At 41.7% G+C, this 22,016-nt stretch overlaps 1 protein-coding gene across 1 annotated transcript; it reads right to left on the bottom strand.

Moving 5' to 3' along the window:
- Window positions 1-168: 168 nt before the first annotated feature.
- Window positions 169-21,815, bottom strand: ptk7a (protein tyrosine kinase 7a). The gene is made up of 20 exons (XM_076277745.1): window positions 21,377-21,815; window positions 11,166-11,462; window positions 10,574-10,676; window positions 9,262-9,452; window positions 7,999-8,146; window positions 7,450-7,580; window positions 5,780-6,046; window positions 5,502-5,641; window positions 5,166-5,304; window positions 4,817-4,936; window positions 4,346-4,495; window positions 4,052-4,190; window positions 3,708-3,835; window positions 3,317-3,517; window positions 2,994-3,152; window positions 2,349-2,578; window positions 2,143-2,217; window positions 1,906-2,057; window positions 1,359-1,537; window positions 169-1,169 (listed from the first exon to the last, which is right to left on the bottom strand). The coding sequence occupies exons 1-20, from the start codon at window positions 21,501-21,503 to the stop codon at window positions 1,009-1,011; spliced, it is 3,237 nt and encodes a 1,078-aa protein (XP_076133860.1). The 5' UTR covers window positions 21,504-21,815; the 3' UTR covers window positions 169-1,008.
- Window positions 21,816-22,016: the final 201 nt, after the last annotated feature.

Here is a 22,016-nt window from a genome sequence, read left to right as displayed (position 1 = left end):
AATGGATTGGATGAGCAAACACCCTTTCTCGGAATTTTCCCCCAGTTACCCCCCCCCCCCCCCTCCCCCAAGTGGCCCACGCACTCAAACTGCAGAGCCACCCTATGCATCTACAAATCATATAGGCCTAGTGAAGCAAAACAGAAAGAATGCAAAGTGCTCATTGGACTATGTAGTTTAATTGTATTTGCAGCATGTCATGACAGAGTTCTTTGAGATGGTAGGTAGCATACGCTTAACGGTTATATTAGTGGACTCAGTCAAACATAGGATATACGTTTTTATACATGTTAAAATAAATGTAAAAACACTACAGTATAAAACATCAGGATGGAAATACAAAATGCATAAATGTACAAATCATTTTAAAAGTTAATAACATATGCTACTATAGAAAAAAAATCCTTCATTGAAACAGGCACTTAGGATTTAAGTGAAGTTCGGTCATAACTACACCATTTTTTATTTACAAATCTTTCCTGGGGAATTATTCAATGCATACAAAAATACATTTGAACAATATCAAGACACATAAACATAAACAGTACCTTTATGTACAATACAATGACATTTAAAAATACCTTGAGGACAGGCATGAAAAATTCCAGCTATATAAAATAAACAAAACTGTGATTTAAAATAAACAATGAATCAGTGCATGGCCTTTACATTGTGTTTCACACACTATGTTCAAGCAAAAGAAACCTTGAACCACTGATAAGATAAAGAGAATAATTTCATTGAACTTTACTTTCACAAAAGTCAAACACCTTTGTAAATGGCATCTGGTTGGCCAGTACATTTGCATCACCCCATAAAATAAAATATGTTTTGGGGAGTATTCCATGGTGGAAAAATAGAGTATTTCAGTTATGTGTCTTGCCACATACAGTAAAACAGACACAGATACACACACACACATACACACACGCATACACACACACACACACACATACACACATACATACAGAGAGAGAGAGAGAGAGAGAGAAAAGCACCATGGCCATTTTAGACTTTGCTTTCAGAGGGCAGCTCACTGAGGGCAGTAACAATGTCACTGAATGACACACGGTCTTTGGGGCTTGGGGCCCAGCAGCGCATCATCAGCTTATAAACCCGTGATGGACAACCGTGTGGAGGAGGCAACTTCAGCTTCCCTTCCTGAAGACCTGAAAGACCAATTAAGTGACCATATTTAAGACTCAACGGTGCAACACTGCAAGATTATTTTAACGAAAAATTAACTAAGGCCAGAAGTAACCAGTTAACTGTTCAGCAGTTATACTGAATCATAGTTGATTTAGTGTAGGCAAATGAGCCCTGAGCACTACTAAAATGAGATGATGTGCATGTCTCACCCTCTAGGACCTTGTCATCAGCCAAAGAAGCATATGGAAGCTCTCCAAAACTGAAGATCTCCCACACAAGCACGGCAAATGCCCACACATCTGTCTTGGTGGAGAAGTCGTCCTCAAAGACAGCTTCGGCGGGGAGCCAGCGCAGGGGAATCCAAGCTTGTCGGTAGTGATGGTACTCACTGCGTGGAAAAGACCCAAACACAAATGTCAGCAGTGGAAAGAACCTCACATTCTCTTTGTCATTTCCATCAAATAGATGTTGGGCAATTCATCCACTCCTTAAAGTTTCTCCGTAACACCACATAACTCTTTACTTCTGAGAATATGTCTATTCATATCTTTTCAGTGTGCATGTGCATTTACACCCTCTGATCACTTGGTGGCAGTACTTCTCAAGTCTGTGTGATCTGTGACCAGAAGAAGTCAGTTCAAGCAGCAGTAAAGAGTTTTGTTTCAAAAGCTAAGTTGGCACTGATAACTTGGCACCATAGATGGCAAAGCGGTCAGGTCGAGGCTGGAACACAAAAAGAGAGAAATGGCACTGCACCTGTGGTACACGTCTTTACTCAGACACAGTGCTGATATTTTGACATGGCGTTTGGAGCTGATGAGACAGTTCCTCGCAGCCAAGTCTTTGTGCACAAAACGTTGGTTAGACAGGTGTTCCATCCCTTTAGCAACCTGCAGGCAAACTGACACCTGTGGAGGGAACAACAAAAAGGTCAGGAGGATGTCTATGAATGTTTGTACCTCTGTGTGTTTGGGACAACTGAACTATACTCACTTTTTGCTTCGTACTGAGTACCTTGACTTTTTCATCTTTACTTTTGGAGTTCCTCAAGAACTGCTTCAAATCTCCCTGAAGGAAAATATAATGAAAAAAACTATAATTTCATTCTTAACGCTTACAATAATACTTGACAAATGGAAATAACATGTTCGGCACAAATACTGTTTTTTTCCCTAACCCACTCTGGCCTCCGTACTCACCATGTCAGCATATTCCAGTATCATGTAATGTGGATCCACCTCCCTGCACATGCCCAGGATGCGTGTAATGTTTGCATGGCACAGCTTGGAAAACATGTCGGCCTCTCGACGAAACTCCTGTTGAAGCTGCTCGTCCCGCGTCTGCAGACTCTTCACCAGCACGACTGCCTCGTCTTCATCCTCCAAGAGCTTCGCCTTGGCTAGGAACACCTCGCCAAACTCCCCCTTCCCTACAGAGCAGCCGAAACCCAAGTGTTATGCACACAGATCACAATATTAAGACACGTTTGATTTTAATGCCAGTTGATTATGTGTTATTTATGTGTAGATACAAATTTATTCTGCCACACTGAAAATGTTTCCTACATTACGAAGCTCATTGTATGTTTACATATAAGTTGCAGCCATCGCTACTCACACTTGAATTAAGATCAGGGATCTCATACATTCTGAGATACTAAACAGCAAATTAAAATCAAAGCATAGCCTGCTAAAGATTCAATGCCCGCTTGCATGCATCAACAAACCCCCAAGGCAGATGATTAATAATATAATATTATCATTACTATCCTCAGGATTATGATTTTAGTAAGGTATTCAAAATGTGCTCTCAGTGCTCTGCACAGTTCAAAGCAGGCACTGTACCTAGTGTTGTGATATTGCTTAGGTTGGCTCGGGGGAAATGAAGCTTGTCGTGGGTACTGTGGCGTTTGTTGGCATTTCCTGTGGCAGCCATGTTGGTCAGGGCGACCGCCTCCTGGATCTGTGCTGTGGCCTGGCCATTCTGCTGAACAGTGGCGCCCCCTACAGATGTTGGAACAAACAACATTTTTACATTCACAACACTATGGTTAAGGAACAAGCATGTTCTAAAACTTGTGAATCCATAATAAAAAATGTTCTTCAAATGGCTATTAAGTCACAAAGGTCTTTTAATAAAATAAAAGGACACAGGAACTCAGTCTCACCATTAAGGCACTCCATTTCTGGCTCCTCCCCCTCGGCAGGGCCCTTCTGTAGACGTTTTGCATTGCGTCTCCTCTTGCAGTAAAGCATGAGGCCCAGCACAATAATGATGTAGGCTACAGCTGCTCCAACTGACAGGCCAATGGTCTGAATCATCTTATATGGGGTTTTCTCAACTTCCAGTGAGTGTTGCACAGGCTTCTCTGTATCAGACATTCACAAACAATAAGCAGAGTCAGTCAGCTATTCACTTTTCTTTGTGCAGCTTGTCTTTGCTAATGGTGCATCTTATATAATACTCTCTCTGTTTGAGTATGGCATCACATCAATACCATCGTTTTCCTCTATCAAACATGACTGGGTCATTGATGGAGGTCAAGGGCAATTCCTTACCCACGACATAGAGTTCTGCAGAGGTGTGGCCAATGTTGCACTTATTCCCAGCGATGCAGATATAGCTTCCTGTGTCCTCCATGCTCACATCGTGAATGACCAGAGACCCATTAGGCATTGTTTGGTACCTGCACAGTGAAACAGAATGTGATATACAATGATGTCTAATTCAGTGAAAAACCCAATGAAATTTTCTTCAGCCCTCAACACAAAAACAATTCATAACATCCTCTGTGAAAACAAATAAAAGAATGTTATACACTGAACATTTCCTGTAAATCTAAAATATCTGCTGAAATTCTACATTATACAGATTAAATCACAGTTTGAATATGGAGTCTGACCTGCTCCTAATGGCCCTTGCATCTTTCTTCTTCCACTGAATGAAGGGAGCAGGATCTCCACTGGCCTGGCAGTGCAGAACGGCCGTGTGGCCCTGGTACACAGTGGTGTTCTCCGGCTCCAGCTTGAAGGAAACATACTCTAAGGATGGGAAAAGAAAAGAAAAGAAAAGAAAAGAAAAGAAAGCATACCTGCTGTTGAATACGTGTCCAGAATAGGAATACACTGGATGTGTTAGTGTGGTGATGTGTGTGCATGTGTGGCTTTGTGGTTTGTGTCAGTGCTCCTCTTCCTACCTGCCACAGTGAGCTCCACCTCCGCTCGGATCTCCCCCTGCAGGCTGTTGGAGGCCACGCAGGTGTAGTTCCCAGCATCCGCCTGCATCACCTTGGAGAACTGAAGCGTACCCCCTGTTTGTGTCACCCAGGGCGGGATCTCACTGCCATCTATATTGGGCAACAGACAGCAATTCATGATCATCATCAATTCTCACCTTCACTGTTACCAACTCATCTTCTCACCTTAACAGTCTATCAATCTCTATTAATGCCTCAATCTAAACTGATTACACATTTTCATATTCATATGAATATATGACTCAAATATTCATCATAACTACTATTTCTGCTACCTACTATGCTAGCAAACACATAATACGCAATGCATACCCAAACTGTCAAGTATCTGCACCATTCTATTCAAACACAGTCAATTCAGATCAAAATGCACAGTATCCACTGTAGGGCCAGACAGGCTTTCATAATCACCAGATTTGATCCACTGGATGACGGGGGTTTCTTGTCCCCTTGCAGAGCACTGCACACTGCCCTCCTTATCCAGCTCCAGGCACTGGGAGGACTGAGGGGTGGGCGTGAATTTCAGACGCTCTGTGGGACACGGAGACAACCACACACACACACACACACACACACACACACACACACACACACACACACACGTTAGACCACCAAGAGTTGCATTGCTTACTTCTAACAGCACTAAACACTAGCGAAAACAGGAGTGTATCTCTTGAACCAGAGTACACACACAGGATACTGATGTGCCCAATGTGTTAACTGGGATTAGGAATGTATAAAGCCAACCAGCCTTACTTACCTAGTACAAACACACTGGCGTATGCAGTCAGCCTCCCAGCTTCATTTCTGATCATACAGCCATACTGTATGTGCTTGTCATATACCTCCACAGTGTTAATGCGCAGAGTCCCATTAGGAAACTGCTTAAAGCGCACATCCTACAGGTGACAGCGACAACAGGTGAGGTGAGGAACAGTGACAGTAATACAGGTATCAGTCATAGTAGCAGTGATATCTAAATGTATATCAACAGTGATATCTAAATGTAAATCAACAGTGATATCTAAATGTAAAACAAATCTGTGGCAAACATTCACTAAAAGAATGCTTCTGGGAAATGATAGTCCTGCCTTACCTCATTTTCAATAGGGGCGTGGTTTCTGTACCAAATGACCTCTGGCTCAGGATTAGCTTTGGCATGACAGTGCAGGTACCCTGCCTGACCCTCTCGCAGTTGACTCTTCTCTGGCGGCTTCTGAACCCAAACTGGTGGTGCTGGAAATATGATGGAAGTAGATTTTAAATATCGCCACAAAAATATCTCAAGAAGAGCATTACTGCTTCTCCAGCTATAGAACTGTTATTAGTTTGCACATTTAATATGGCCATTTAAAAGCAAAAGCTAATACTTACTGGCCACAGTCACGGTCAACTCTTGCTTCTTCATACCAGCCTTGTTCTGAGCCACACAAATATAGAGTCCAGTGTCATCTCCTTGTGTGGGGCTGAAGACAAGGTCCAGGCCGTTCTGGTGCACACGGCCCTCCTCAGGGAGCCTTTTCCCCTCCCTCTCCCACCACACCTCAGGCTCGGGGTGCCCACGAGGGGCGCGGCAGGCCACCCGCTCCATGGAGTCTGCCGTGAAGACGCGAGACATACTGCTAACCATGTCCTCCAGCTCTGCAGAGATCAGAGAGAAGGAGAGCACTTTAGGGAGAGGAATCTGATGATATTAGGGAGAGCAATTTGATGATATTGTGGTCTCGTGATGAAGCATGCCCCAATTTGTGTTGCTTACAAAAACAGTAGTTAATAGTATGTATTAATAGGTATTTCAGACATATGGAATCTGATCAACTGCAACCTTGTTTCCAAAAAAACGTTGGGACACTATGTAAAATGTACACAAAACCAGAATGTGATAATCTACAAATCTCAAAAACTCATACCTTTCTGTAAAAAGGACATATACAACATAACATTTTGAAACTGACAAATTTGACTATTTCATGAAAAATATATGCTCATTTTAAATGTCATGCCAGCACCAACACGTCAAAAGTTGGCTAATTCTAAAGAAAACACAAGGAAGCAAATTTTACAAGGTTAACTGGCTCCATGATTGGGTGTAAAAAGGACATCCCAGCGAGGCTGAGTCTCTCAGAAGTAAAGATGTGTGAAAACATGTGTGGCCAAATGATGCAACATAAGAAGAATATTGCTCCTCAATGTAACATTGTGAAAGATTTGAGAATGACATTATCTGTACTAATCTCATTAAACTAGTCAGGGAGTGCAGAGAAATCTAAACAAGGGACGGCTCAAAAAATATTGGAGGGCTGTGATATTTGGAGACTCAGATAGCACTGCATTAAAAACAGACCCGTTTCTGTAAAGATAATTATATGGGCTAAGGAGAACCATTGTTTCTGAACACAGTGTGATGCTCCATCCACAAATGATGGTTAAAACTCTACTATGCAAAGAAGAAACCATATTTAGACATGACCTAGAAATGCATGGCATGTTCCAACTATTTTAAGATGTGTTGCTGGCATCAAATTCTAAAGTAACATATATTTCTGTTCCAACAATTTGCTCTCTATTCTCAATTATATTAATTGGGGCCGTGGCCCACTTTTGGGGCAGCTGTGGCCCACTGGTTAGCACTCTGGACCTGTAACCGGAGGGTTGCCGGCTCGAGCCCCGACCAGTGGGCCGCGGCTGAAGTGCCCTTGAGCAAGGCACCTAACCCCTCACTGCTCCCCGAGCGCCGCCGTTGTAGCAGGCAGCTCACTGCGCCGGGATTAGTGTGTGCTTCACCTCACTGTGTGTTCACTGTGTGCTGTTTGTGTTTCACTAATTCACCGATAGGGTTAAATGCAGAGACCAAATTTCCCTCACGGGATCAAAAAAGTATATTATACTTATACTTATACTTATTAAATATAGGGTGTTCATGATTTAAAAATCAGAGCAGTCTGTTTTGTATGTACATTTTACACAGTGGCATAACTTTTTTGGAAACAGAGTGGTGCATGGTCATTATAACTAAACTCAAATGGAGGTTTTGTTTATTTTACCAGCCAGTCGCAATGATGCTTCTAGAGCCACAGCTTGACCCTGCGGCCCTTTGCCCACACACTTGTACATCCCAGTGTTCCGCGGTTTCACCTGGGTGATGAAAAGTGAGCCATTTCCCATCAAGAACACCCTATGAAGAGAGAGGAAGAGTGACGTTAAGTCAGGTCAAGTCACTTTTGTTTTACAGCACATTTAAACACAACATGAGTTGACCTAAACAGGAGTTGACCTAAAGTGCTTCACAAGTCAGTAAGAGAGGGAGGATCAACTGCAGAGGTGTCAGCAAGAATGTAAAGGTAGATTCTGGTGAGAGATCACTGATTTTGAGCTCAAAAGCCAATCAAATTACAGCCCTCCCTTCTGTGCTCCTGCAGCAGCATGCTGATAGGCTAGGTTGTGACTGATACATTATGTGTGTTTTCCATTGTTGTTTATAGACAGGACTATACACGCACACCAGAGGGGTTTCCCTTTGTGCACACACACAGAACCAGCGTGTAACACTCAGATGAAACAGAAGTGAGACACTGAACCATTCCGAGACATACCGAGACTTGTTGGCGATTGGTTCATCCTCATGATACCAGACAACTGTGGGTGGTGGTTCAGCAGTGAACTGGCAGTGGAACATGGCTTCCTCGTTCTTGAGCACCACCAGATCTTCTGGCTTCACCACTGGCTGAGGATAACTTTTATCTACAGCATCAAAAAGGGGCCATGAAGTCAAGGAGTAAACAATGAATGAAAAGTGAAAACATCCAAAATTCAAAGTGAGGTAACTGGACATTTAAGAGGGTTTGATGAAATAATCCCACTCTCTATTTATATCTATTATACCGGATACGGACAACCAAACCACTGGGCCCATCACATTTTTATGGCACTTGACGGCCTCCATATTTCTCCAAGACATTTGGAAAATGGAGGGTATTCAATTGGTTGCTCTACTAGATGGCACTAAACCCTACACACTGTATTTATACTAGGGCTGTCAAAATAACTGATTAATTTCGATTAATTAATTTGAGAAAAAATAACTGATTAAATAAATTTGTGCAGATTAATCGATTCTATATGACCTTTGACCCCGAGCCTTTCTAGTCAGTAAAAATTAGACTGTAAAATGAAGGAGAGAGAAGAAAACATGCTGCCTGGATCATTGATTGGAACATTTACTTTTAAAAAATGGCCTGATGGTGTTGATAAAAAATAAAGTGTTGAAAATAAAGTCCACTCCAATGTCTACTCTACAGCAAGGAATTTGCATATCACCAGAGTTCATCAACTCTATAGTCACACATCAATGCAAAGAAATAAGTGTTGACATTGAGGGGAGTGTTGATTCATTTTCATTGTGTCCCCTAGGTTATATCTGTGGCCTGAAATTCCTTGTATGTGAAAAAAAAAACTTCTTCCCGAAGCACATTTGAATTTATTTCCTCAGCATATTTGGTCATATCATAGATTATTATGGCAATTATTTGAAAATAATAACAAAATAGTTTTTGAACTTTAATGTCACTAATGCTGATTATTCAATGATTTATTTGAATTTAAAAATTTAAAATACTTTCACAGCAAAAATTATATATGCGATTAATTTAGATTAATTAATCACAGAGTATGTAATTAATCAGATTCATTTTTTTAATCGATTGACAGCCCTAATTTATACTTCTAAACTCAATGAAAATCAGTCAGTGAAATGAACAAGAGAGAATGTCTCTTGAAGAATGTTTCTTGAATTTCCCCTGGGGATCAATAAAGTATCTATCTATCTATCTATCTATCTATCTATCCTGCACACGCACCAACGATGTTGAGGGTGAAGTTGAGGCTGCTGCAGGTGTGTCCAGCAGGGTTCTTGCCGCAGCAGTAGTAAACCCCGTTGCTGTCCGGTGTGGCGCTAGCTAGTGTGAGTGTTCGCTCTTTGTTGTTGATGCGATGGATTTTATCCCGCTCTGTGAGATGATCGCCATCTCTGAACCAGCGGCATGTTGGCCTGTAATTGACAAAGGGAGAGTGTTAAAGTGAATGCAATCTACCACTCTCTTCTTTATATCTTAGCACATTTCCGTTGTTACATGATTATGTTTTCAATACAGTATAATCACATGTAACTACCAATTGTGTACAAGCTACAAGCTTTGAAATTTGATGCCGTTTCAGCCTTAAAATACAGGGCTGGAAAGTAAATATTATGGGGCCCATTCTTTGCTAGAGATATGTCTGTATGTTAACAATTTTAATAGCAGGCATGCTAATGGATATAGTATTAAATCAAATTATTAAAAATGGGGATGCACCCTTATATCAGCCTAACATAGTTAGCAGCCAATATCAGCCTATTGTAAAATAATATGACATTTAACGATGACAGTGGATGATGTCTATATGTTATGTTGCATCAATTCTACACTAGCTGTACTATGTGCAGACTGTTCAGATATAGTACTATGAAAAAGACTTGAAAATGTTTTTAATTGTAATATGAATATTTTTGATCCACTAAAGTCCATAAATAACAACACAAATGAAGTAAGCAAACAAATATCCATATCAGCATTGGTTACCAAGTTGTTATTTTAAACATTAGTATCGGCCCAGAATTTCACAATTGTTGCATCCCTATGAAACAAGGAGCAACCTGACACAGGGAGCATTCTTAAGCCATTCCACAGCTTCATCAGTTGGTCCAATAATAGAGCCTTACCATTTGCCCATATGAGTTCACCAAAATCATATGAAGATTTCCAACATAGACCAATCTCATTCAAAATGAGCAAATGTGATAATTATCATGTATGGATGTATGCACAAGTGAATGTTATTCAACATATTGAGATATAGTTCAACACTGTAAACAAGGTGATATATTAACATTCAGCTGGGTTTGTTTGTACCTGTCTGAATTTACATTGTTATGTTGGAATGGAGGAATCAAACATCTGAACTTAGATTGCTATGTTTAGAACACTGCTGTCATAACGGATATACTGGCACACCTCAGCTTATTTTCTATTTGCTAAACCGTGTATGTTGCACAGGGCCCAAAGAGAGCTGTGTATACTCTGATGAAACAGCCAAGCAGCCAGAGAAAAGGGGAAAAGGGGGGACACTCACCGTGGATGCCCATCGATATTGCAACGTAACATCACAAGGGAGGAGCTCTCAATGTCTGCCTCTGAAGCTGGCTCCTGAAGTGTGACTGCACCACTCTCCAACCCTGAGGAGAGCAAAAAAGAGAAACAGATACATAGTAAATTACAAAAATGAGAGGCCAAACAAATAAAATGGGTACTCCTGAGATACTCCTGTGTCTGTTGGTGCCCAAAACCATGTTTTGATTATCAAAAACAAATTCCTCCACTTCTGCAAAGTGTCTTTAGAACAGGCCGCAAAAACAGGGGGCTCCTTTAAGCCGACCCACCTTTTTATTTGACATAGGCAGCTGGACACTGCATTTCAGGCAATTAATCTTCGCAAGGGCCATGAATGAGACCTTTGTCTAGGCCTCTAGCAGGCCCAAAATAGCTTTCTCTCAAGCGGCTGATGTTTAATTTAGTGTAGTTGTGGAGTGCTGAGAGGCAGAATCAAAGCTGATGGGTTGCATGTGTGTGTTTATTAGCACCAGGGTCTGGGGGAGACCGCTGGGAGGGACATGGTGGTGGTCAACTGAGCTGTGTGTTCGATAGGGAAGTTGTGCCACACTCACATTTGATATTGAAGGAGGCGTTGTTGGAACGTGCTTCTGCTCCTGTGCCATTGATGAGGGCCACACACTGGAAGTTTCCAGAATCGAGGGTTCGATCCACAGCGGTGAACTTCAGGTTCCCGCCCTCCTGGTAGCGCCTCTCGGTGTTTGCCACTGGCACTCCATCCTGCAGCCAGGTGTAGGCCACGTCCTCCAGGCTGCTGACCTCACAACGCAGCATTGCACTGCGACCGTGCAATGCATCCTGGGACTTCGGCTCCTCACTAAACTGGAGGTAGGCAGTATGTGCACAGAGTACTGGGAAAAAAAAACAGAAAAGAGGGAGGGTGGGACCATTATCAAGGATCATATCAGTATAGCTGTACACATTGAGTATGATTCCCATTTACTCTGCCAACTTGCACAGACTGCCTTCATGGTAGTTCCTGCCCTCTTAGACATGCAACTCATCATCAGATCTACTGGCCTGTGCCAACCCATGACCTGCCTCCCCTCCTTCCCACACACCACATCACTTAGACAGCTATTCATGCAGCCCTAGTCCACATGCAGGTGTGCTGCAGACAGGGCCTTGCACCTTCAAATCACTTGTCATTCTTCAACGCCTGCTTGTTGAGTGATGCTCCGGTGCATTCTCTCAACTATGCCAACCTAATGGGACTGTTATATAGTGACCGTTAAGGAATACGTCTTAAGAGTTAGTCTTTCTAATGAGAGAACAAATGTACAACCTTCAGTTCATTTTTTTGATTTCAGAGTTTGTTTTACTGTACTATCAGAAAAATGTCATGTTTTGCCAACTCTCCAGCAACAGTTCCACCACTCACACAGAGCCAGACGGGACAGCGACAGAGATCTCCCCCTCCCCCCTCACACACATACAAAGTCCTCTTGGGCCTCAATTGAGCCCTTGCAGGGAGAGGACTGTCCATGCTGAGGAGGGGAAATGAATGCAGTCTCTCCCACAGAGACAATGGCAATGCCACACTACAGAAAATAGAAAGGGTGGTGGCTAGGGCATGCTAAAAAATTATCTGATTTCTTTTAGCACTCTCAGAGCAAGAGCTCTGCTGAAAAGCTGGACATAGTAAGTCTAAGAGATCTGTGCTGATCTGTTTTTTTTTTTTACTACCGGACAAATGATGGATCATTCAGTAGCATTAGAATGTCCACTTGCAAGTCTCGGACAAGCTGGAGTGCTCTCACGGTCCTCACGTCTGTCTTAGAACATGGCGTCATACCTAGACTAGAACTCTAAAAGAAACCACGCCCCTCTCCTCCACGATGTTGACAAAGCAAAGAGCCTTTACACGAAACATTTAAAAAAAGAGGAAACGCTGCACTACAGTGCCCTCCGCCCGACTGGACAGAGCTTCATCCTCACAAATGCTGACCAACGTGACCCTGATTAAGATGAAAGCCTGTCTGTGTCCCAAAGGGAGGCCTTCTCAGAGGCTGCTACACCAGACGTTGAAGGCTGTCTTTTTGAGCAGGGAAACCGACCTAATGAGTACCAAATTACCACGCCCCAGCAGCAACTGCTCTCAGCTCTGGGGCACAACAATGGCAGGCTTTAAACCCAACTTAAACCATAACAGGGAATTCTAGGTTCCTGATACCAACACACATAAATGCATGCAGGAGCCTCAAACATACGCAGCAGTCTCAAAGACAACTACACAGCATTAGGGTATGCAAATGATCCCTCTATGTGTCCTCTACAGCCAGACAGGGAGATGTGCTGGAGAATTTCACTGTTTTCCTCCTGGCTACTGCAGGAAAAAAGGAGCTCTATGCTGATTTTCAGTGAGAGGTCATATTTGCCCACAGAGAGTGAGTTTGCTCTCTACAATTTCAAAGATGTGAAGAATAACAGGACAGCGTAAAACAACAATGGAAATCCCCGGGCACAGCTATAACAAAACATCATTCATATTTAGTGAGTGCAGTGACCAGTGAGGCATGAGAGCAAAATTCCAACTTTACTGACCACTGGATTTTTGAACTGACCAGAGAGGATCTGGATCCAATAGAGGCAATACAAGAAATAACGAAATAACTAATTTCAATACTATTAGAATTCAGAAGTCTTAGACAACGAGACTGATTCACTCCATATGATTATAGAATGCTGTCTGTTTTAATTCAACTTTAATCAGTCAAAAGTTAGACAGCTGTTCACAGAAGCAATATTTTAAACCCAGTACTCTGTAAATACCTGTTCTAGGCAGGATCCCAAACCTCTTTCTGGATTCTTGAGGAGGAATTTACAGAGAGGGGGACAAAGGTGGCATTCATGGTGCGCTGCATCTTATGGTCTACATGGGAAACCAAGGAATGCTTGGGATCATACCAGATGAAAAGATACCTATCAAAATATTCTGCTGGCACACAGCTTGGATGGAAGAGCACATGATATGTGCAGGGGCACAACGTTAGCAGAGGATTACGCATGTGTCTGGTACCTTGAGAAAAGTTTGTGCAAGTCACACAAGTCGTGGTCCTTCTGCAAATTCTAAGCTTCAGTGATTGCCATTTTCTATCTTATCCACGCTTTTATGTACATTTTGCAACAATCTGGCTAATACTCAAAAGTATACCTCTAATATATGAACACAGTTCTAATACACAACGAAAGAGTAATGAACCACAATAGCACCTAGTGCCATATCATTTTCAGCTTCCCAAGTATCTGTGACTCAAACTAATTGACTATTCTATTCAACAAGAGGACCTAACTTAATTTGTAGGACATTAGGCTTCATCAAATTAAGACAGCCTTCATGAACACTCCTATTCTCTGTTAGTTTCAGCCATCTTGATTTCTGCCTACAATTTGATGCAAACATGTTTTTGTAATAAGTGTCTGCTCACGCAAATTCTAAATGTTATCACTTAGCGAAAACATAAATTGCACTTTGAACATGATGATTTTTGTGATAAAATACAAAATGCCTATATCTATTATTATATTATAGTATCCATTAAAGTAATTTCACAACTGAACAACAGGTAGCTGCCATTTTAGTCTTTGGTTTCACAAAGAGCAACTCAAACATTTGATGCTTTGTGTAGAACATCCAGCATTTGGGCCTAATTGATACAGACTGAGGTTATGAGTAACTTTACTAGACCCACAGAACATGTGAGAGCTAGTGGAACTTTCACGGCAAGGCAGTACAAAAGATGTCTTAAGACATTTGAGCTTAGTCATTGCTATAGATAGATTACTTAGGAGAATTAATCCCCAAAAGAAAAATGGTAGTGTTGAAAGGTGGCATGCAATTCAGATCAAAGTCTTTATTAGTCATTGGGTGTATCTACTGAACATCAAAGCATTATGTTCTGGTCAGCAATGTTTTACTTTTTAAACAACATTTCATCAATCTTTTTATTTGAGGCAATGGGGAAATGGTTGCCTATGGAACACCAATACTTCTACAACTTCTTTTAAATTGATTTTTCACACTGATATAGGATAAGCTGGCATGTTAATGAGAGAGGTTTTCAGCCCATGCCACCCTTCCAGGCTTAGGCCCTACACTGGGACTCTTATCACACTCAGCTGCTGTTGTGCTTGTGGTAACCTAATACACTAGATAATATAGCAGGCCAGCCAGTGTCCCAAGCACCATTGGAGACATTGTTAAGGAGACACCATGGCCTAGTCTAGGGTGTGCAGGAGGGAGGTTGGCTGTTGTTGCAGCTGCTACACCCACCATCATGAAACAGCCCTCCAGAGGACATGGGCGAACAGGTGTCCCTATATGTCTTTCTTGCGTAAATCAAAATGATGCGTGGGAGATGGCATATCACAATCCATCATACACGGGTTCTAGTTGGTTGCAGGGACAGGGGGTGGATGGGTAACGGAACAGTTAGTTGGAAAACTTGTGCAAATCCTTGATGATTAAGGAACAGTTGGTCAGCCACAATATTAGGTACCAACATGGAGGGAACATTAGAACTGGCCATGAACTGAAATGATCCAGGCTTGTGCGCTATGGGCATAGCTGGCTCAAGTGACTTGATAGCCATACTTTGGGATTATCTCTCAGTCACACAGGATGCCCACAGGCCTTAGAGTGTTTCCATGTTGAAATGCATTAGCTGGATAAAGATGGTGGATATGAGTTACAAGAGTTTTGAGAGCTATGAATAGAACTCTCTGCCAAGAATGGGGCAGAAACACTGAAAGGAAGGTAGTCTAGTCTACACACTGTATGTTGGACAACAACCGATCCCTCAGCAGCTACAATGTCTGATTGGCCGCCGAAATAGAATCTATGTTGCAGCTGTGCTTCTCAGTGTGTCATCACACATACAATGGCACATATTCTCTCAAGCCAATCATTTGTTGTTTTCACACTGCAGAATTCTAAAGCTCTTTTGCTCATTCCATTTTTATCTTGATTTTTTTTTTTCATTTTAATGAAACTATAGTGGAACCAGGCTCTTATCTCCAATTTAATCAATTAGGCTCCCACTACAATGCCAATATGCCATGACTTAATCACAATTTAAATTCAAGATTATTAATCCACACAAGAAAGTAGTAATACAGAGTTCCAAAAAAACCCATTCCACCAACCTCCCAGCACAGAGCAACATGGGCTCTGTTCATGGGAACACAGTAATGCATGGACCATAAAAGCAGACAACACCAAACACAGAGCATTCACATGTGCAGGCAAATAAAGGGGGATCACAGGGGAGAGAAGAGCAGTGATCTCCGTGACCTGTGAGTGTCTGCTAGGGATGGAAATGGGGAGAGAACACAAGTGAAAATCCTAAATGAATTCTTCATAAACAATACAAACCTAGTAGCGTAGTGTAGTGTAGAATTTGTTCAGATTAACCCCTCACCTGCTGAGTAGAGCACACCTAGGGATGTAACGGTATGAAAATTTAACCTCACACAGTGTTTCCTCTAGGATTTTTTTAAGCAGTGGGGGCAGGCCTGTCCGAACCACCCCCCCACCCCCCACCGTCCCCCCGTCCCACGGAACTGACAACTGACACTTTGCTGCAACACAAACATTTATATGTATTCACCTCTATTCACACACAATGAGGCATTATTTTCAGTTGTGATTGAGCTGTATATAGAGAATCTACAAGAGGTCTGCACAATGATTTTTGAAAGGCAACTGCGACTATTGTACGTCTGCCCCATTTCTGATACCGTGGGGGAAGAAAATTAAACCGTGGGGGGCCGCCACTACCAAATCAACATAGAGGAAACACTGCCTCACAGTTATAGTGACCAAAATTATCACGGTTTTCGGTATTGTCACGGTATTTCTAAAACTGTGTTCAATATGTTCAGAAAGCACTGATAGGCCTACACAAGCTGAAATAGTTTCAAAAAGTGTCCCGTTCACTTTTTTCTTAATGTTTAATTGGCTATGTGCTTATAGCTTAACTTACCTTACCATAACTTGGAGTTTGCTATTTCTGTTATTTGGATGCAATGAGTGAGACCAAAGTAAGCGTTCAAAATAAAACTTTAGGCTACTGTATTCTCCTGATAACGTGAGTGGAATGGATTTAATGTGGACGTGAACATAAAAAGAAGCAGAGTGGCTACATGATACAGTGCACATTTTGCGGTGAAAAAGTTCCGCCTTTTAAAATCAGGTGTAGCCTAATCCAAATCGTAGTTAAAACATTCAATTAGACAACAGAATCAGTAGGGTACCAGTTTTGTTCCATTGTACCAGGCCTACTGTATGTCAAAAGCAGGCTCGGATGAAGCTGGGAAGGATTAAACACACGGTTTCCACACCGCGGTAATCAATAGTGATAATCATGATGTTTGAAATGAAAACGGTAATTATTATCGTCAACATTTTTATCACGGTTTACCATTATACCGGTAATTATTACATCCCTAAGCACACCTAAAGTTTTAGGCACTTCTGGCATCATGCCATTTCAAACCCTTTTATCTCAGATCTGCTTGTTTCTGTTTGGGTTATGCAATAAAGAATATTTTATTTATTTATTTTTTGCCAATTCAGCCTATTCAACCAAGACATGAGGACCTAAAACTCAACTCTGCAATAAGGTTCCATGACGATTTCTGACGCTGATAAGTCTTTCGTATGTACAAACATGACATCATTATCAGGGGAAGCGGTGGTGCAACTAGCTACAGTGCCATCACATTTGGGTCCTAGTGCCCACGGGGACTTGGGTTTGAGTCCGACCCGGGTCATTCCCCGATCCCACCCCATCTCTCTCTCCCACTTGTTTCCTGTCAGTCTCTTCACTGTTCTATCATCATAAAGGCAAACAACCCCCCAAAATATACTTTAAAAAAATGACATATTGGAAACAAAAATGAAGGAACCTCAATGTACATCCAAGCTAAGGGGTGAACAATTCTGCCAGATGGGCATGATTTCTTTCTGTACCATGTTCTGTACCATTTAGTACCATTTGTATCACTTCTACAGAGTTTTGTATCAAGGCAAACTTTTACAACTGTACCTACTTTCCAAAGACAGTGAATAACAATACACGACATCATATTCATTTCACCCATGTAGAGATCAGATGTAATATAGATGTAATATAATATGTTATATCAGATGTATTATAAGGCGTTGTATGCCATCAGAATCAGCTACTAGAAAAGAAAGTATAATGAGGTCATGTCCTCAAGACAGACTTATCTAGCAAACAAACTACGCATGTGTAATACATTATATGCTTACACATATAGGTATCCTAAGGGCTCTTTCCTGTTATGAAACACTTACAGTAAATAAAACACTTGGTAGATAACCATTTTTATGTTGTGCTGAAGCTTGGTGGTTTAGGAAGAGAATGCTGCAGTGCTACTAAATTCAGCAAGAGAAAATCGCAAATGACAAACATATGTACCTCAATTTAATCACAACCTCATTCTGATGTCATAACTAAACAAGAACCACTTGTTCTCAGAGGAGGCCTCAACACTCAGACTTGGTTTGAAATCTGGTCAAACTGAAACATGACAGCACAGCACTTTTTTTTACCTCCCCCCACATGACTCCAGTCACCCTCTCAACGTATTCTTCATGTTGCCCCCATCACAGTGGTGATGTAGAACCCTGGCCTGGAAGCAGGCATGCTACAGCAGGAGTAGCATGTGTGATCTCACAGTGCGAATCAAACTGTTATTCACAAAGGCATTATGTGGATCTTAAGCTAAGCACACACCAAAAGCGTGAGCTGCAATGCGGACTGTCAGTCCTGGTTCTGGATCTCTTGTGGGAAAAAGAAGAGAAGAGAAAAGGTGAAGGAAAGAGAAAGCATACTTTTAGATCCACTCATCCCAGAGCCAAAACACTATTAACCGGAACTGCATCTCCTTAAGGGAATATGTACTGCACCTTTTGGTAACAGGTAGGCAAACTAAATGGCCATTCAGAGCAACCGGTTTCCTGTTGGCTCCGACAGAGATTCCACATGTTGAATCAGCCACAAGTCAGCCAACAGAGCCAACCGAACACACATTGCACCGCTTTGGGCCATGGACGCCAGCCGACCGGCCCAGTGTTATCAGACGTCCAACCATCGGCTGGGCGTGCACTGGGCTTTAAAGTCCTCATCAAGATTGAAGACCACCAGGGACTGCAAACATGCACATACTGTAGACATTCCCCACTAACCTCTTCAGTGTGCAAGTCTGTACTCTTACTGCCAATGGGACATGTGGTTAAATGGTTTTAATATGGAAATGTTAAGAAGGGTCTTTATCTCATTCTATTTCATTCTCTCTCTCTCCAAATTTCTAGCCATACAATCCGTCCAAATGTATACATAGTGCATGGTGAGAAGTACACATGCTGCAATTGTCTTCAAAATATAATGTTGGACCGATCAATTAACAAGAGTGCAACACTTGTGCAAGTAAAAAAACATTGCCTGGTTTCTGTGATCTCATTCACTGCATGTAGCCTTCAAAATCTAACACAAAAAAGATTCTCACCCATTTCAAAAACTGCAATTTGACTTGACGCAGCTCCAGTGTGCTTTTGAAATGTCTGTTGTGGAAGTGATCAAGTGTTCAAGGTGTTTTGCTTATCTTCTTGCTTTGCTTACTACAATGGTTGTAGAAAAGTAATAAAACACTTGAGTGTGTTACTATAATTAACATCATGGTTTTGATCTCTCTTTTATAATATATAATTACGTCAATTCACTAGTGAGCATGTCATTGACTAAAACTATAAGCTCTTGTTGGATGCAAATTCCTTTACTTCCACAAGTCAGCATAGGACATTTAAAGTCCACTACCTGGAGACTGACCAAGAACAGACAATGAGTACATTTTATTCCACTATCAGCTCTCTCAGGCTTTCAAGACCTGACATGTGCCAACAGTAAGCATGTTTCATAGGACTTTCAACTTTCATCTAGGCTGCAGGAACAGGCCACTGCTTGATCATTTCACCTTTTCCACTATGGTGCAGTACCTAGGGCTGAACGTCACAGAGTGACTCAAATGGATACGGTCATTAAACTTGGGCCACTATAATGATAACTTCATACATTCTGTAATAGAAAATAATCTATGATTCATCACATTGTTTAACTAAAGAAGAAAAATACCCCTAAATAGGCAAAATTTTAGCTTTTTTGTAATTTGAGTAATTTGATATACAACATAGTGCATTGTGTTTTTGCACTGTACAATATTTTCTCCCTGTACATTTTTTCTTCACTACAGTTTATCTTCAATTTATATACACCACCAACAGAAGTCATGTCACTGCTAGATTTGTTGGATCCATAAATGGATATCTATTTAGAACACCTGCATGTTCTAGTAAAATATCTATGTTTAATGCAACAGCACATCAACTATGTTGGCTATTTTGTCTCACCCCTAGTCTGTAGTTATTCCACTTGGTAAAAATGCTTTAAGATCAAATCGATTTAATTCCCCCCTGAGCATGGCATTTCTCCATGACTATTGCTGTGGGGCCCCTCACCCATGCCAGCTCTAATTACCATGACAAAAAGGGGAGATGGCTCCCCTAGGTTCTAAAGATCAAGCAGAGCCCTCAAGTACCTGTGAATCAGCCCTGGCCTTGGCCTTTTATCTTTCAAACCACTATGCAAATATCCCACAATTTCCTGCAAAAACCCTGAAGGAACCAAACCCCCCAGAGAGTAGGTAGAGCTACGGACAATACACACAATTATCCCCAACCCCCAAGTGTTCTTTTGGAAGCATTTTACCTGTCTCCACGACCTGGTGGTGCAGGAGAAAACCTGGGCAAAACTAGCCTATCCGATCAAGAAACATACATAATGTAGGCTTGGTTGTGATTGATAAGACTCGAAGACGGAAATCAAAACACCAAGAGACAGTGCAATAGAAGAATTAGTATCATACCATACCGAGTAAATCCTCTTGATATCTAGGCTATTTATACGATCCACGAAAATCGGCAACTTCACCCCCCACCCCCTTCACCACACATACACGCTAAAGGCAACAGCATCCCAGCCGGTTTCAATTCAAGAAACAGCCCGTTGAATCAAACTGCAGCGACATAGCCACTAAACTACTACTAACCCATTAGGGCCTATCAAGATATTTCACAGACTGTTACCTGTAGGCCCATCTATGTTACGTTATTCAAAATGCTGAAACGCACTGATTAAGGTTTTGGTTAGCTAAACACGTTTTTTCCGCAGAAAAGTTCCTGCACAAATAAGAGAGCATTCAAACACAACATATGCTATCAATTACATGTCTGTGCGTCATTAAGAAGCAAATCACGTCTCTTCACTCTGCTGTAGCCTGGCCAAGATCGACAGTTTACGATTCTGTCAATAGACAATAAAATCAGTTTAGAATTTGGTAACTGATGCGCTATTGTTTCCTCCCCCTCCATGTCGTTGAGACTCCGCGGCCCCTGAAGGGTTCGCTTGGCGCACACAGACTCATTGTAAGCTACACAAAATCCTGGAAATTAGTTCATTTTCATTGAAAAAACAGAAAATCTAACTTACACAAATCAATATAGTCCCGCTTCAAACTTGCCAGCGCACAATGCCATTGCCAACCAACACTGGGCATTCGCTACAATGTAATTCTAACAGACATGCACTCGTTGAGAAAGTTCAAATTATTACCATGTTGCTGTTGTCTTCAAAATGATTACCATAGCTATATGCTGTAAAAGTAACACTTCTAGTTATCTTACCTTTACTGAACAACGCCAGGATCGCGAAAACAGTGGCTCCCTTTGTCGACAGCGGCACCCGTACATAAGGTAGTCTATTCAACACCAATTGTCGTCGGCGACGCTGTCCCTTATGCGATAAACTCATGTTTGCGCTTAAAGAAATAGTCGATCGGACAAAATAGTTTCAGATAGGATATGGGATATGAAGGAGTTAAACGATATCTACTGGTGTGCAGTTGGCTAAATCCTTGAATATTCCCACTTGTTCCTGCAACCATTCAAAAGCGAACAGTCCAGTTTAACTGTAAGAAAGCGCATGTGGTCACAAGTCTATGATGTTTCACCATAACCTTGGGTAGAGTTGGCAACTGAAACAAGGATTTTTTCTTCTTCTTTGCGGGTGGCTGTTGTGAGAGCAGGAAAGTTCGTCCCCTTCTCCAGCATCGCGTTTCCCTCACTCCGCGCCCCTCTGATGAGCAGTTTCCGGTTTTGGTGAGGGGTAATAGGTAGACCAGGCAGTAGGTGGATTCTCCCATGGATTCTCCCAACAGTGAGCCCAAGATATAGGGTAATGAACCAATGATGCAAAATGTGTTAAAGGATTTTTACTTTTGTCAGGTAGACTAGGCCTATATATATACCAACAGCACAACACATA

This window comes from Alosa pseudoharengus, unplaced genomic scaffold (assembly GCF_046254945.1).
Source record: "Alosa pseudoharengus isolate Yale_2024_CS ecotype anadromous, Long Island Sound unplaced genomic scaffold, YU_APseudo_1.1 YU_APseudo_1.1_scf_1, whole genome shotgun sequence".
Taxonomy (NCBI): Eukaryota; Metazoa; Chordata; class Actinopteri; order Clupeiformes; family Clupeidae; genus Alosa; species Alosa pseudoharengus.
This window is presented reverse-complemented; position numbering and strand designations above follow the sequence as displayed.

Excerpts from the sequence above, each read along its gene's own strand:
- ptk7a (XM_076277745.1), bottom strand. The coding sequence starts at position 21,503 with ATGAGTTTATCGCATAAGGGACAGCGTCGCCGACGACAATTGGTGTTG. Across the intron at positions 8,147-9,261 it reads CTTCACCCTCAACATCGTTG|ATAAAAGTTATCCTCAGCCA; the intron begins GTGCGTGTGCAG and ends TTGATGCTGTAG. Across the intron at positions 3,518-3,707 it reads TGCAGAACTCTATGTCGTGG|AGAAGCCTGTGCAACACTCA; the intron begins GTAAGGAATTGC and ends TGTCTGATACAG.